Raw genomic sequence first — 13,579 nt, forward strand, 5'->3', positions numbered from 1 at the left:
TAATAATAATTATAATAATTATTATTATCAATATGTTTTATTTTGTTATAATAAATTAATAATAATAGCAGCTAATATTATTACTATTACTACGACTATTGTAATGTACATATTAAATTTTGATTGACAGTCTAATGATTATTTAAAATAATAATAATAATAATAATAATAAAAACAGTTCTGAATATTGAAGAAAAAAAGTAACACTTTCTTTTGGATATTTCTTGCATGCATTTTCTGTTTTTATCCTATTGGCAATTTGTATATTTTCTTTTTTTCATAAGCATAAATCTAACAAAATTACAATGCATACAACATGTCAGCAAAGCATTCACAGCTGCATTTGCTTGCGTCTGTAGAGTATGTTTTTGGCTTTATACTGAAAAATGCAAACTATGCAATGTATGGTTGTTTCAGGTTCTTAATTCTCATAATGCACAGAGGAAAGGTGTCTTTTCTTTAAAGGTCTGCATGTATTTGAGTGGCAGTGTTTGTGTACCTAACGCAGTGGAGCTCTCCGATCCGGAGCCCAGACCTGAAGACTGGTTCTCGTCACCTCGAAGCTGCTGAGGGCGTCCTCTTCGATGGACTGAGAGATGTCCTGAAGGTCTTCCATTCCCCCGATGAAGTCCCGGCACAGAGGACTGTCCAGCACGGAGTCGTCCAGCGGCGACGGGGGGCTGTAGTGCTTCTCCATGTCTACCATGCTGGCGGACAGTGGCAGAACACCAATCACACATCGGCCTGTGAAGCAGAGGAGAGCAGCCACATGCAGATATTAACAATCTTTATTGTATATACGTACTGTAAATGTTGCATATGGTCATTGGCACATTGGCCATTTAAGGGTCATGAAACCCCCTGTTTCAGCGCTGGTTAGTTCTCACCACAATTGTGACCCTAGACCACAAAACCAGTCATAAGGGTATTTTTTTTTAAATTGAGTGTTTTTGGTGTAGAGCCATAAATACTCTGATAACTTTTAAGGCTTATTCTGCAACGTTTATATAAGCCTTTTGACGGGTTGTGTCAGGAGTAGGGATATGCCGGTATCAAATTTTCATGTTGCGATTAATTGCTCATGCTTTTATCACGGTGTGCGCGGTATTATCACGGTATTGAAATTTAGTTTAAAAAAGTGCTGTCATAATACAGTACAACACGTTTAATAACATTTTTCTTTCTGTTTTTTTATGTTCTTATAACAAAAATAACTGAACATTTAAATGCAATAAAGCAATACAGAAAAATTTATAAAGTTAAAAGTTTTACACAGATTAAAGTGCAAAAGAACTATAAAGACCAATAGGTATCACTTTACAATAAATAATCATTAGTTAACCTTAGTTAATGCATTAACATTCACAATGAGCAAAAGCTAATGTTAACTAATGAAGCCCTAATGTAAAGTGTGACCGAACAATAAAGAATCAAAACACTTTCAAACAATATCTAGGGCATGTTGTAGTCCAGATTAAAATGTAAAAAAAAGTTTGAAAATAAATAGCCTATTAAGTCTAAATATTTAAGTATTTGGCGCTGTGATGAACATTATTCATTATTATTATTATTATTAAATGAATTATTATTATTATTATTATTATTATTATTATTATTATTATTATTATTATTATTATTATTTCTGCAGTTTAGCGCCATCTGCTGTCAGAGAGTGAAAGTGCGCTTTCATCCAGAGCGTCTCTCACATGTTCCGCCATGTGCTTCTCGTCTGCGCTTGTTTACATCAGAGTGCGCACGCATCTTTCATGCAGCATACGGCGGTGTTGTGCATTTTGACCAGTTGATGGGAAAAGTATTCTTAAAATGCATTCAAAATGCGGAATAATTTGTAATATATAATTATTCACAGTATTTAGAAGTGCCCACGATAACAATATCGTGCATATTCATTACCGTGATATATCGCATTACCGAATACCGGCACAAGTCTAGTCAGGAGCTGTAAAAACGGTTACATTCACTCAAGGGAATGAATCGAGTTTGTGCCGAACTCTTACTACAAAGCATAAACAAACACTCTCCTCCGATCCATGAACGTTTCTCTCAGTTAATGTATGCGATCTCACAGTCTGTAGCGTCTGTCATACCAAATCAACACATGCTGTTGTGAATAATTAAGCGAAGCGTCTTCTCGTAGGATAAGAACACGCAGTCTCATGAATAATTTAAATAGACATTGACGCGTCATCGATGTACTATAGTCCATTGCCACGTCACAAATTGTGACGTCAACACGATGTAGATTTTAAACCCGGAAGATGAAAAAAGCAAAAAAGCTTCAAATTAACCAGTTGTCTCCAACAATTAAAATTAACGGATGCTAACATTCTATATTGATAAAAAAATATTGATTATTTTTATACACTAGTTTTATACACCAGTGTCATTTTAGTATTATTTATATACTATATAGTATTTGTTAATATTTTAAATTAGCTTTTATTTTTATTTTTATTTCATTTTATTTTATTTTATTTCTCTTTCGCTTTATGTTTTATTTTAGTTCTAGTCTGAGTAATTTTAGAATCTCAACTTAAACTTATTTCTTCTGTTTGCCAAGGCAAAATTTTATATAATGAATTCTGTGATTATTTTTCACACTATAGTTGCAGTTATACGTCAGTGTTATTTTAGTATTATTTATATTATATATAGTATTTGTTAATATTTTAAATTAGAGTTTATTTTTATAATTTCATTTTTTTATTTAGTTTAAGTTTTAGTAATTTGGTTAAGCGCTTTTTTAAATACATTCTTGTAAAATTAATAAGATTTTAAACCCGGAAGATGAAAAAAGCAAAAAAGCTTCAAATTAACCAGTTGTCTCCAACAATTAAAATTAACGGATGCTAACATTCTATATTGATAAAAAAATATTGATTAATTTTATACACTAGTTGCAGTCACACACCAGTGTCATTTTAGTATTATTTATATACTATATAGTATTTGTTAATATTTTAAATTAGCTTTTATTTTTATTTCATTTTATTTTATTTTATTTCTCTTTCGCTTTATGTTTTATTTTAGTTCTAGTCTGAGTAATTTTAGAATCTCAACTTAAACTTATTTCTTCTGTTTGCCAAGGCAAAATTTTATATAATGAATTCTGTGATTATTTTTCACACTATAGTTGCAGTTATACGTCAGTGTTATTTTAGTATTATTTATATTATATATAGTATTTGTTAATATTTTAAATTAGAGTTTATTTTTATAATTTCATTTTTTTATTTAGTTTAAGTTTTAGTAATTTGGTTATGCGCTTTTTTAAATACATTCTTGTAAAATTAATAAACCTCATTTCTATTTCGCTATCTCACTTTTTTATTACATATTTTACATGTAGTTTGAGTAATTTTAGTATCTCAGCTTAAACTTATTTTATTTCATTTGGTTGCCAAGTCAAAATATCTCATATTCGATTAAGTTTTTAATATAATATTTATAATTATTTCAGCTTCAATTAATAAAATTATGTTAGTTAACAATGACAGCATTATCATAAAACATTTCAAAACCACTCAACATAAATCACAGTATTGTCTCATTTAACTGAGGCACAACAAATAACAGCTTGTCAGATACTAGCACTGCTAAAAGCTTTGTGTTGTCTGCCAGCCATAGCAATATTTTTTTATCAGCAGTAAATATGGTTAAGTTCACTCAAAATAGCCTTATCTTAACGTCTGCGTTGCGTCTGTGTGACACAGAGAGAAAATCAGTGAGCAAAACAAGGCTGCAGGAGCTGCGAGCTAAAGAGACAGATTTTGCGTACACTTAGTCAATATCTACGAGGCGTAGTTAAGCTTTTACTCGTAGGTGTATTTTGAGGTCATGTGAGGTTTCCTGAACTCGTGACACAATGCAAGTGTATCTGAAGAGTTCATCTGAAGGTTACTAGATCACATGACTTCAGAGCGAGTTTATAAATGACACACAAACAAAAAAGCAAAGCGGTACAGTGATGGTTTCTATAATACAAGTGAACTGACTAAAGCAAACTCGTCACTATAAACTTGAAGATGTAAGTTCATAAGAATGCATGTAAAACATATGCTGGAGTACTACCTCAAAGAAGACAATATTTGGGTAAAGTATTTCATAGGCAACTCTATTAAAAGAGTAAACACAATTACATTACATTAAGTGCATCTCAATCAAAAGAGTACAAGTAGACCAAATAGGCTTATACTTAGACTTTTCTGTATACTTGTTGTCAGTATAAAGACCAAGCATTCTACTTAATATTTTTCTTAAGTATATCTCAATCAAAAGATTAAGTACAAGTATAGGCCAAATTTACTCAAACTTTTCTTTGTACTTGTCAGTATTAACCAAGTATACTTAGAATACCTAATAATACTAGTGTATCTTGATCAAAAGATTAAGTACAAGTACAGGTCAAATATACTAAGACTTTTCTTTATACTTGTCAGTATATTAACCAAGTATACTTAGAGTAATGCTAGTATACCTTGATCAAAAGATTCAGTACAATAGGCCAAATACTTAGAATACTTAATAATACATATCTCAATCAAAAGATTTAGTACAAGTCTAGGTCAAATACACTTACTTTTCTATAAACAAACATGTCAGTATAATCCAAGTATACTTAGAACACATAATAATTAAAAGTACATCTCAAAAGATTTAGTATAAGTATAGGCCAAATACACTTTTCTGTATACTTGTGAGTATAAGACAAATTTTGAATACCAAATAAATAGTATATCTCGAGTATTAAGTACAAATATTGGCCAAATAGACTTTTCTTTATATGTGTCAGTATAAGCCAAGTATATTTAGAATATATAATGTTTTACTTAAGTACAATCAAACCAAAAATTATTTAGACACCAGATATAATCATGGACCTTATAGGTGTGACTTGTGTGTTTTGAGTTTGAGCTCCGTCAAGTTAATTCTTTGTCGTCTAATTTTCTATTTTAAAATCAATTTTATACACCATCATTTTCGTTTATATAACGTGTGAATATATCCCCTATCGTATTCTACAACAAAAACAATCAGAGCGCCTTGTTATCACTAGTTTTATTTTGATTTCCCGAGTCCGCTATTAGCAAATAGCCCGCTAGCATCGCCAGCGTGGTTGCCGCTAACCTCGCTTACATTACAAATACTCTATTCACACACATTACCATTGTTTTACTCACTGTTACTTGCTTTAATGGCGGATGTGTGTCTACCTTTGAGTACAGGTGAGGACACGTTCAAGCTGCATTCAGTGCAGCTCGAGCTGGAGGCCGTGGAGAAGCAGATCCGCGACCTGGTGGAGATAGTGTTTACTATTGTCATTTTGCATTATTGACACACTATTTTCCTAATTAATGCTGTTCAGTTGCTTTGACACAATCTGTATTGTTAAAAGCGCTATATAAATAAAGGTGACTTGACTTGACTTGATAATTAAAAAAAAAAAAATTTTACTAGCAGGTACAGGACACTATAGTTCATTTATGTAAGTGAGGATAGCAAAATCAAGTAAACTGTGACATATTATACCCAAAAATTCTTCATACAGTGGACTACCAGTAAAACTGATACAAATTTGGGACGAAAAATTATTCAGACACTTTGACCTGAGATGAAGTTGATACTGAAAGTAAACTGTCTTCTACTATAGTACAGGTCCAAGAATAAATGGTATTTCCATGGTATTTTTGGCATCTAAATACAGAGATTTAGACTAAAGGAAAATCTGAGACTGAAGGATCTGGAAGCGACAATCATGTTTGACTGACACGATCATATGTGACGATAACAAAGACAGAAACAGACAGACAGAAACTCATTCACTCAATGTCACTGAAGAGTGACCGCAAGAAAGAGGGAAAAACACTCTGAAGATGGGAAACAATGAGCCAGAGGAGGACAAATACAGCAGATCTTTGTGTCTGTCAGGGGTCAAAGAGGGACACGGCACTCTCAGTCAGAGACATTCAAAGTCATCCATCTACAATGAGGTCAGACATGGACCGAAATGTTACAAATATACCAAACTCATACCAACTCAGAAGAAGTAAAGGCCAAAATGTGGACAGAATCATGGCACCTAGTAATCGAAATGGATTTTACATATTTCTGTATAAAGCAGAAATTCACATGAATTTGGCAAATTTTTGCATCAATTGATCAAAAGTATCATCATCTTTGATAACACATTTGTATTAAATCATAAATTGAGAAAATTTAAACAGACAACAACAACAAAATATATATATGGAAAAATAAAACTGTTCATATTGTAAAAATGTTTGTTTTTAAATTAAATAATAATAAATAAATAATGAATAATAATAAATAAATAATGAATAATAAATAATATTATATTTATAATATAATAATAATTATTATAATATACACATGTAATCATAAAGGTACAGTACAACACTCAGCCATAAATAACAATAATAGTACTAAAATAACAATTAAACATAATAATATTAATAAATATATTTGACAATGAAAAATGCCAGTTTCAGAGTTTGCACTTTCATTTTAATTTAGCTGAAATAAAATAAGTTTATGGGTTTTTGTTTACATTTTATTTTATTTTAACATTTATTTTATTTTATTTCAAGTAAGAAAATCTTTTTATGCTTGTAGTTTTAGTTAACTATAATCCCTGCACAAGATCAAGGAAAGCCTGTTTTTAATGACACAATCCCTCTAAATGCCATATTCAACAACAAAATTTCATGATGAGTCTGGCACTATGACCAACAAATATGAGGAGTTAGTTATGAGGAGTTAAGGATTAGCTGTTAGCTTCAGGACAGAGTCTTGGACAGCCAAGGACGATCTTAGTGAATCAATGACAACTCCTGCCTACAGCATTATTAACAGAGCGGATTAAAACCGAGTTACAGGGCGGCACAGACAGTAACTACATACTATAGTCTGTGTGAATGAAGAATCCTAGAAGTCATCAATGCATGAAAGTTATCACGACTTCAATCAAAGAGCTTTTGACGTAACTAGGTGAATATATCAGCAAAACAATAAAAATACAAAACAAATGAGCTTCATTCCTAGTTGGATTAAAGTCGGAAGAGCATGTGCAAAACCACAACAAAACCACACCTCCCTCTTGAGTTTATACACGTGATATGATTTAATGTTTGTGTGTCTTTATACATGGAAAATACTAATCGTCCAGAAGGGTTTAGTGGCGAATGCTTCACACGCCTGCCGTGTCTTGTTTCAAGTTGCAATTCAACGCACGGCGTGACCTCCAACACAGGTTTGGGGGTGGACGAGGGGCCGACACGGTCAACAAAACCAGACACCAAAAGCCAGTGACATCAGGATGACACACTTCTCACGGTAACATTATCATGGTAACATTAAGAACATCGGCACGTCGGAGTCATTCTTAGACAGTTTAAATGTGCTGAAAAAATACATCGCATTACAGAAGTATAAAGCATTATGAATGCAGATTCATGTTGTGTTTAAAAAGAACTGACCCCTGATATTCACCTTATGCTGAAAAATAAACCAAATTAACTATTTAGGCTTCAAAAAACCTGCCAACAAATAAACATTAAAGAAAAGCAAACATAAATCTGGTGGAAAAACTCATAACACCCCAACAACCACCTAGCAACCACTCCTAACACCCCAGCAACCACCCAGCAAACGCCCAGCATCCACCAAGCCACTGGTCAGCAACCACTCATAACACCCCAGCAACCACCCAGCATCCACCAAGCCACTGGTCAGCAACCACTCATAACACCCCAGCAACCACCCAGCATCCACCAAGCCACTGGTCAGCAACCACTCATAACACCCCAGCAACCACCCAGCATCCACCAAGCCACTGGTCAGCAACCACTCATAACACCCCAGCAACCACCCAGCATCCACCAAGCCACTGGTCAGCAACCACTCATAACACCCCAGCAACCACCCAGCATCCACCAAGCCACTGGTCAGCAACCACTCATAACACCCCAGCAACCACCCAGCATCCACCAAGCCACTGGTCAGCAACCACTCGTAACACCCCAGCATCCACCCAGCCACTGGTCAGCAACCACTCATAACACCCCAACAACCACCTAGTAACCACTCATAACACCCCAGCAACCTCTCAGCAACCACTCATAGCACCAAGAAACTAGGGATGGGCATTCCAAGCAAAAATAATATTCGAAAATCGCTGGGTATTATTCGATTATTATTCAAATAGTGCCCCTCCCCCTCATGCACGCACAAACACCCATAAACAGAGAGAGAGGGAGAGAGACAGGATTCACGGTTTCAATCTGTATGATAAACTGTTTAATTCAGAAGATAGGCTACCTTAACTCAAGCCATATAATGATTGTAACCTTTGTTTGGTCTTCCAAAAGAGGACGGATATCGCTTCGTCATGCCTGGAGCTGATCCGTGCTGGTCGCTGAGGAAATACTTCAACTCGGCTTTCACCGTGGACAAAGCGGAGTCCAGCTTGGGGTCGTCACATGTGGTTGCCGCAAACCCGTCGGACGCTCCTTCGTCGAATCCGCCGGCCGCGCCGTTCAATCAGAGCACACCTTGCTTTTCAGACCGATGAGCTTTGTAAAAATCGACGCGTTTTAGAAAGGCGGGGCATAGAGGAGAAACAATAATGTACAGTATGTGGAAAATAATGTGTTTTTTTAACCTTAAACCGCATAAACACATTTCATTACACCAAATACACAAAATAATGTTCTTTTTAGCAACATCATATGACCCCTTTAATATAATAAACATAACCAAATGACCGCACTTGTTAACATAACAGTCCGTAGATTATCATAAATCAACTGTTCATAAGGCTAGGACATTTCCATTTAAAAAAATTTAATCCCTAAAGGGAATAGATACGAGATGGGAGGAAATCTGTTACAATTATACCATTGAGTAATTATACTGTATATAAACTGCGGGCATCAGGGAGCCGTTATTAATATGCGGGGCACTGAAATCGCTTATGAACGCACGCATGTTTTTTACTTTCACTTTCGAGATTCGCGATCACACGTACGGAGCAGCACTCGGCAGTATTACCACACATTTTACAAGATTAGATGTTTGTCAGTGGTGCTCAGGATCTACGGATTCAGCCACACCTCTAACCCAGTCGGGGGTGTTTGTGGTCCGCACAGAGCTCTTATTTGACATCGTCCCAAGTTACTGTAACCATTATATGCTACACAAGTCTTTTTTATGCCACGCAAGTCTACAGTGTGCATGAGACAATGTGCTCTTCTGTTGGCTTTGACAGCTTTTAGGTGCGTTATTTGCAGCGCCACCCTCTGCTTACATGAACGCGTCACCACCGCATCAGCACGGAAAACATGGAGAAATTTTTAAGACAATAATCGCACAACCTATTTGATATTCTATAATTAAATCAACTAATCGAATATTCGAAAATCGTGACCCATCCCTACAAGAAACCGCTCAGAAACCACTCATAACACCCAGAAACCACTCATAACACCCCAGCAACCGCCCAGCAAGCACAAATAACACCCCAGAAACCACCAAGCAATCACTCATAACACCCTAGAAACCACCCAGCAACCGCCCAACAACCACTCATAACATCCAGAAACCACCCAGCAACTACTCATAACTAGGGTTGGGAATTTTTTTATTCCGCCTATCGATTCCTATGCGCTTTTTTTTTTTTTCTTCATCTGTGAGGACCGGACCTAGTGATCTGCCAGGACCTTGCTCGCTAATCTAAGCGCTCCTAAATTTGGCTACATTTGCGATCAGATGCCAAAAAAGCTAAGTATAATATCTGTGATAGCTAAATATGTTGCAAGAGAGGTGTCACCACCAACATGTCAAAGCACTTTAAATTAATAGATCGTTAAAGTTTGCGAACACGATTCAAACACCAACGTGATTCTATTCCTAAATTACAATGATTCGTCTGTTTCATTCCTCAACCTTTGACGTGTGCGATCAAAGTTGTGATCACTTGTTGGTTCATCCATGCAGAATAAGAATACGATCACACAAGTGTGATTTGAACATTTAAATTTGCGTTCGCACTGCCGTTGACCTACAGAGAGCAGCTGTCATGTATATGAATGAAACAGCTTCACAGTCTTTTTGACCATACAATATCATTATTTCTGTGTTAAAAATATTAAAATCACAGAAGTACTGGGATAAAAGTTTGTAGTTCAGATATAAACTCTGATGTGTAAGGTAGCGATTAAAATAGAGTAAATCACCTTTTGAAAGTAATTTGACACTATAAATGAAGATTTGTCGATTACATTTTTACGCCAGTAGGTGGCGAAAAGGGGCTGTTAAAATGTATTTGTCTTTGAATCATACAAGAGATTCGTTCAAGAATTCGTTCGGATTCATCCAGTAATGAAACAAGTACATCTTGAGTGAGTCATTGAATCATTTATTCATAAATTACATGTGATTTTGTTTAGTTGTCTAATGTTTTTTCTTCAGAATCATGAGAGAACCACAACTTCCATTGGGGGAAAAAAAAGGAGAAAAAAAAATAAATTTATCCACAATCATGCAGTTCTATTTTGCACACAAACAGCTCTTAAAGAGTCCAGTTTTTATGTAGCCTGTCGATTTTTGTTCATGGTATTCAGACAAAAAACACAGGATAAATGTTTGATGTCATTATTTAATCACATTGGAATCTAAACTGGTAATCGAAAAGAATCGGAATCGGAATCGGAATCGGACAAATTCAAACGATACCCAACCCTATTTCAGACCATGATTTGCTACAAATTGGTCACAATCTCATAACATTACATATTTACATCTTGGTGAGCAACATCCAGTTATCTATTAAATAAATACAGCCTTTATTTGCTTTTTTTGTGTGCAAACAAAATCTATCTTAACTTTTGCCACACAAAAGTACCATCTGATCAAATTCAAACTATGCCCAACCCTACTCATAACACCCAGAAACCGCTCAGCAACCAGTCATAACACCCAGAAACCACCCAGCAACCGCCCAGCAACCACTCATAACACCCCAGAAACCACCACGCAACCACTCAGTAACCACTCATAACACCCCAGAAACCACCCAGCAACCACTCATAACACCCCAGAAACCACCACCAACCGCTCAGTAACCACTCATAACACCCAGAAACCGCCCAGCAACCACCCAGCAACCGCTCATAACACCCAGAAACCACCAAGCAACCGCTCAGTAACCACTCATAACACCCAGAAACCACCCAGCAACCGCTCATAACACCCCAGCAACCTCTCATAACACCCCAGAAACCACCCAGCAACCACTCACAACACCCCAGAAACCACCAAGTAACTGCCCAGCAACCACTCATAACACCCCAGCAACTGCCCAGCAACCTCTCATAACACCCCAGAAACCACCCAGCAACCACTCACAACACCCCAGAAACCACCAACTAGAGCTGCACGATTCTGGATAAATTGAGAATCACGATTTTTTTTGTCACAAATAGAGATCACGATTCTGAACTTAACAAAATAATGTGTAATTTACTAGAGGCTGTGACAAAATATTAATTGCTGCAGTCTATTTAAAAGTGTTTAATTAATTAGCATTAATTATAAAAAAAAATTAATATATGATATATCTACATACATTTAAAATATATTTAATAAACCAATTTTTTATTCATAATTAAAATTATGAAAAATTGGTTTAAATGAATGATTCAATGACTCACTCATAAATACTTCACTTGTTTATACAGAGTGATAAACTCAATATGAAAACATTCTGAGGGAGGAAGAAGCAGTCTGTGTACTTTTTCACTGTAAACATTATGTAAAAATGCGTTCATGCATTCATAAGTGCTCAAAATGCATTGGTAAATGCAGAATTATCAGGAAAAAAAGAATTAACATTTTATCATTATCTCACCCTCATGTTGTTCCATATGACTTTCTTCTGTAAAACACAAAAGAAGATGTTTGGTAGAATGTCCTTTCCATACAGTGAAAGTGGATACTGATTTGTACAGTATCAAATGTATAACCACCCCCCCCCACACACACACACACACACACACACACACACACAAAATATACATAAAGTGACTCACTATATGAACTATATTCACTATAAAGACTTCTGGAGTCACATGATTTGAGTTTTGCAAGAAACATGTCCAAATTTACGTCGTTATTTGTGGAAAATCTTCCTTTCAAATCTTGTTAATCAGAACACTATACCTTTTTTTTTTGGTATGTCATTACTGGAGGAATCAGCGTTTTGAACCTATCTTTAAAATAAATGATTCAATGACAAATAAATTTTTTAACAGTCAACTGTATTGCAAACAATGTAATCGGCACAAACGTTATTTGAAGCGCCAATTACTTTCAAAAGGTGATTTGCTCTAATTTGATCGCTACCATATTCATCAATGTTTATATCCGAACTATGAACTTTCACCCCAGTATTTCTGTGATAATATGAATGATTGTAAGACAGAAATGTTTGTGAAACTGCTTCTTATATAAACATGTTAGCTGCTCTCTCTGTGTCAGCAGCAGCACGAACGCAGATTTCAATGTTCCGGGCGAATCGTTGTCATTTAGAAATGAGATCGTGTGGGTGTTTGAATCGAGATTGCGATCATTTAACGATTAATCGTGCAGCTCTACCAGCAACCACTCATAAAACCCCAGCAACTGCATAGCAACATAGCAACGCCCTGGCAACCACAGTGGCATTAAGGCGAAAAATGTTCACATTGTCGGTAAAGTAAACAAGACAACAAGGTTGTGCAGTACTCAAAACCTCATTTACTGAGTAAAACTGAAAGTCGTTGAAGTTCCGTTAACACAACAATGCTGTTGTAGCAAGCTCTACTGGGTAAAGAAACGTGCCTGCAGGCCTCAGCAGAGACTCCTGAATCATTAACTCACAATCTCTCCTGAGCTGCTTACGGTTTGTCTGTCTCTGACATGGTCATTTAGTGTGATGGACGGTTAGAGACGGACTTAAGCGGTGAACACAACTTCAGTATTGTCTGTCAGGACAGAAGCTGCTGAGATGAAAACTGCAGCGAGACAACAGCAGATCAGGTCAAAGCGCAGGAAGTGACACGTTTAAAACTGCCTGTGTTGGCTTAAAGTGAAATTCCCCTCAGGGATCAATTAAGAAAATCTGTCTTTCCGTCTGTCGGTGGGTTTACAGATACCAGCCTTGCCTAAGTAAACCAGAATGTGGTTTTCTATATTTTCAACAGGTCTCTTCAAGCACAATGTGCTGATGCTGCAATAAATGCACAAAATATATACATGCACGGCTATGTTTATACTAGGGGTGCAACGGTTCTCGGTAAAAAATCGAACCGTACCGTTCTTCACACACGGTTCGGCATACACTAGGACCGCGGTTCAACTTAAATCTGACAATGCATCTGTAATATGGTTTGTTAGAGTTCGGCTAATGCATGTTTCTGTTGATGGATACAAATTCTGGCTTCCCAATACATTACAACAAGAGCGATGAGAGAGAAAAAAAAACAATACGTGGACAAACCAG

At 35.9% G+C, this 13,579-nt stretch overlaps 1 protein-coding gene across 1 annotated transcript in view; it reads right to left on the minus strand.

The window, feature by feature from the left end:
• The window catches only part of LOC107728334 (peroxisome proliferator-activated receptor alpha-like), a 48,766-nt gene that overhangs the window by 25,533 nt on the left and 9,654 nt on the right, over positions 1-13,579 (minus strand). The window contains exon 2 of the mRNA XM_016538474.1: positions 505-744. Within this exon, the coding sequence (XP_016393960.1) occupies positions 505-706 (202 nt within the window). The 5' untranslated portion in view covers positions 707-744. The remainder of the gene's footprint in view (positions 1-504; positions 745-13,579) is intronic.

This window comes from Sinocyclocheilus rhinocerous, unplaced genomic scaffold (assembly GCF_001515625.1).
Source record: "Sinocyclocheilus rhinocerous isolate Xijiao unplaced genomic scaffold, SAMN03320098_v1.1 scaffold3292, whole genome shotgun sequence".
Classification (NCBI taxonomy): domain Eukaryota; kingdom Metazoa; phylum Chordata; class Actinopteri; order Cypriniformes; family Cyprinidae; genus Sinocyclocheilus; species Sinocyclocheilus rhinocerous.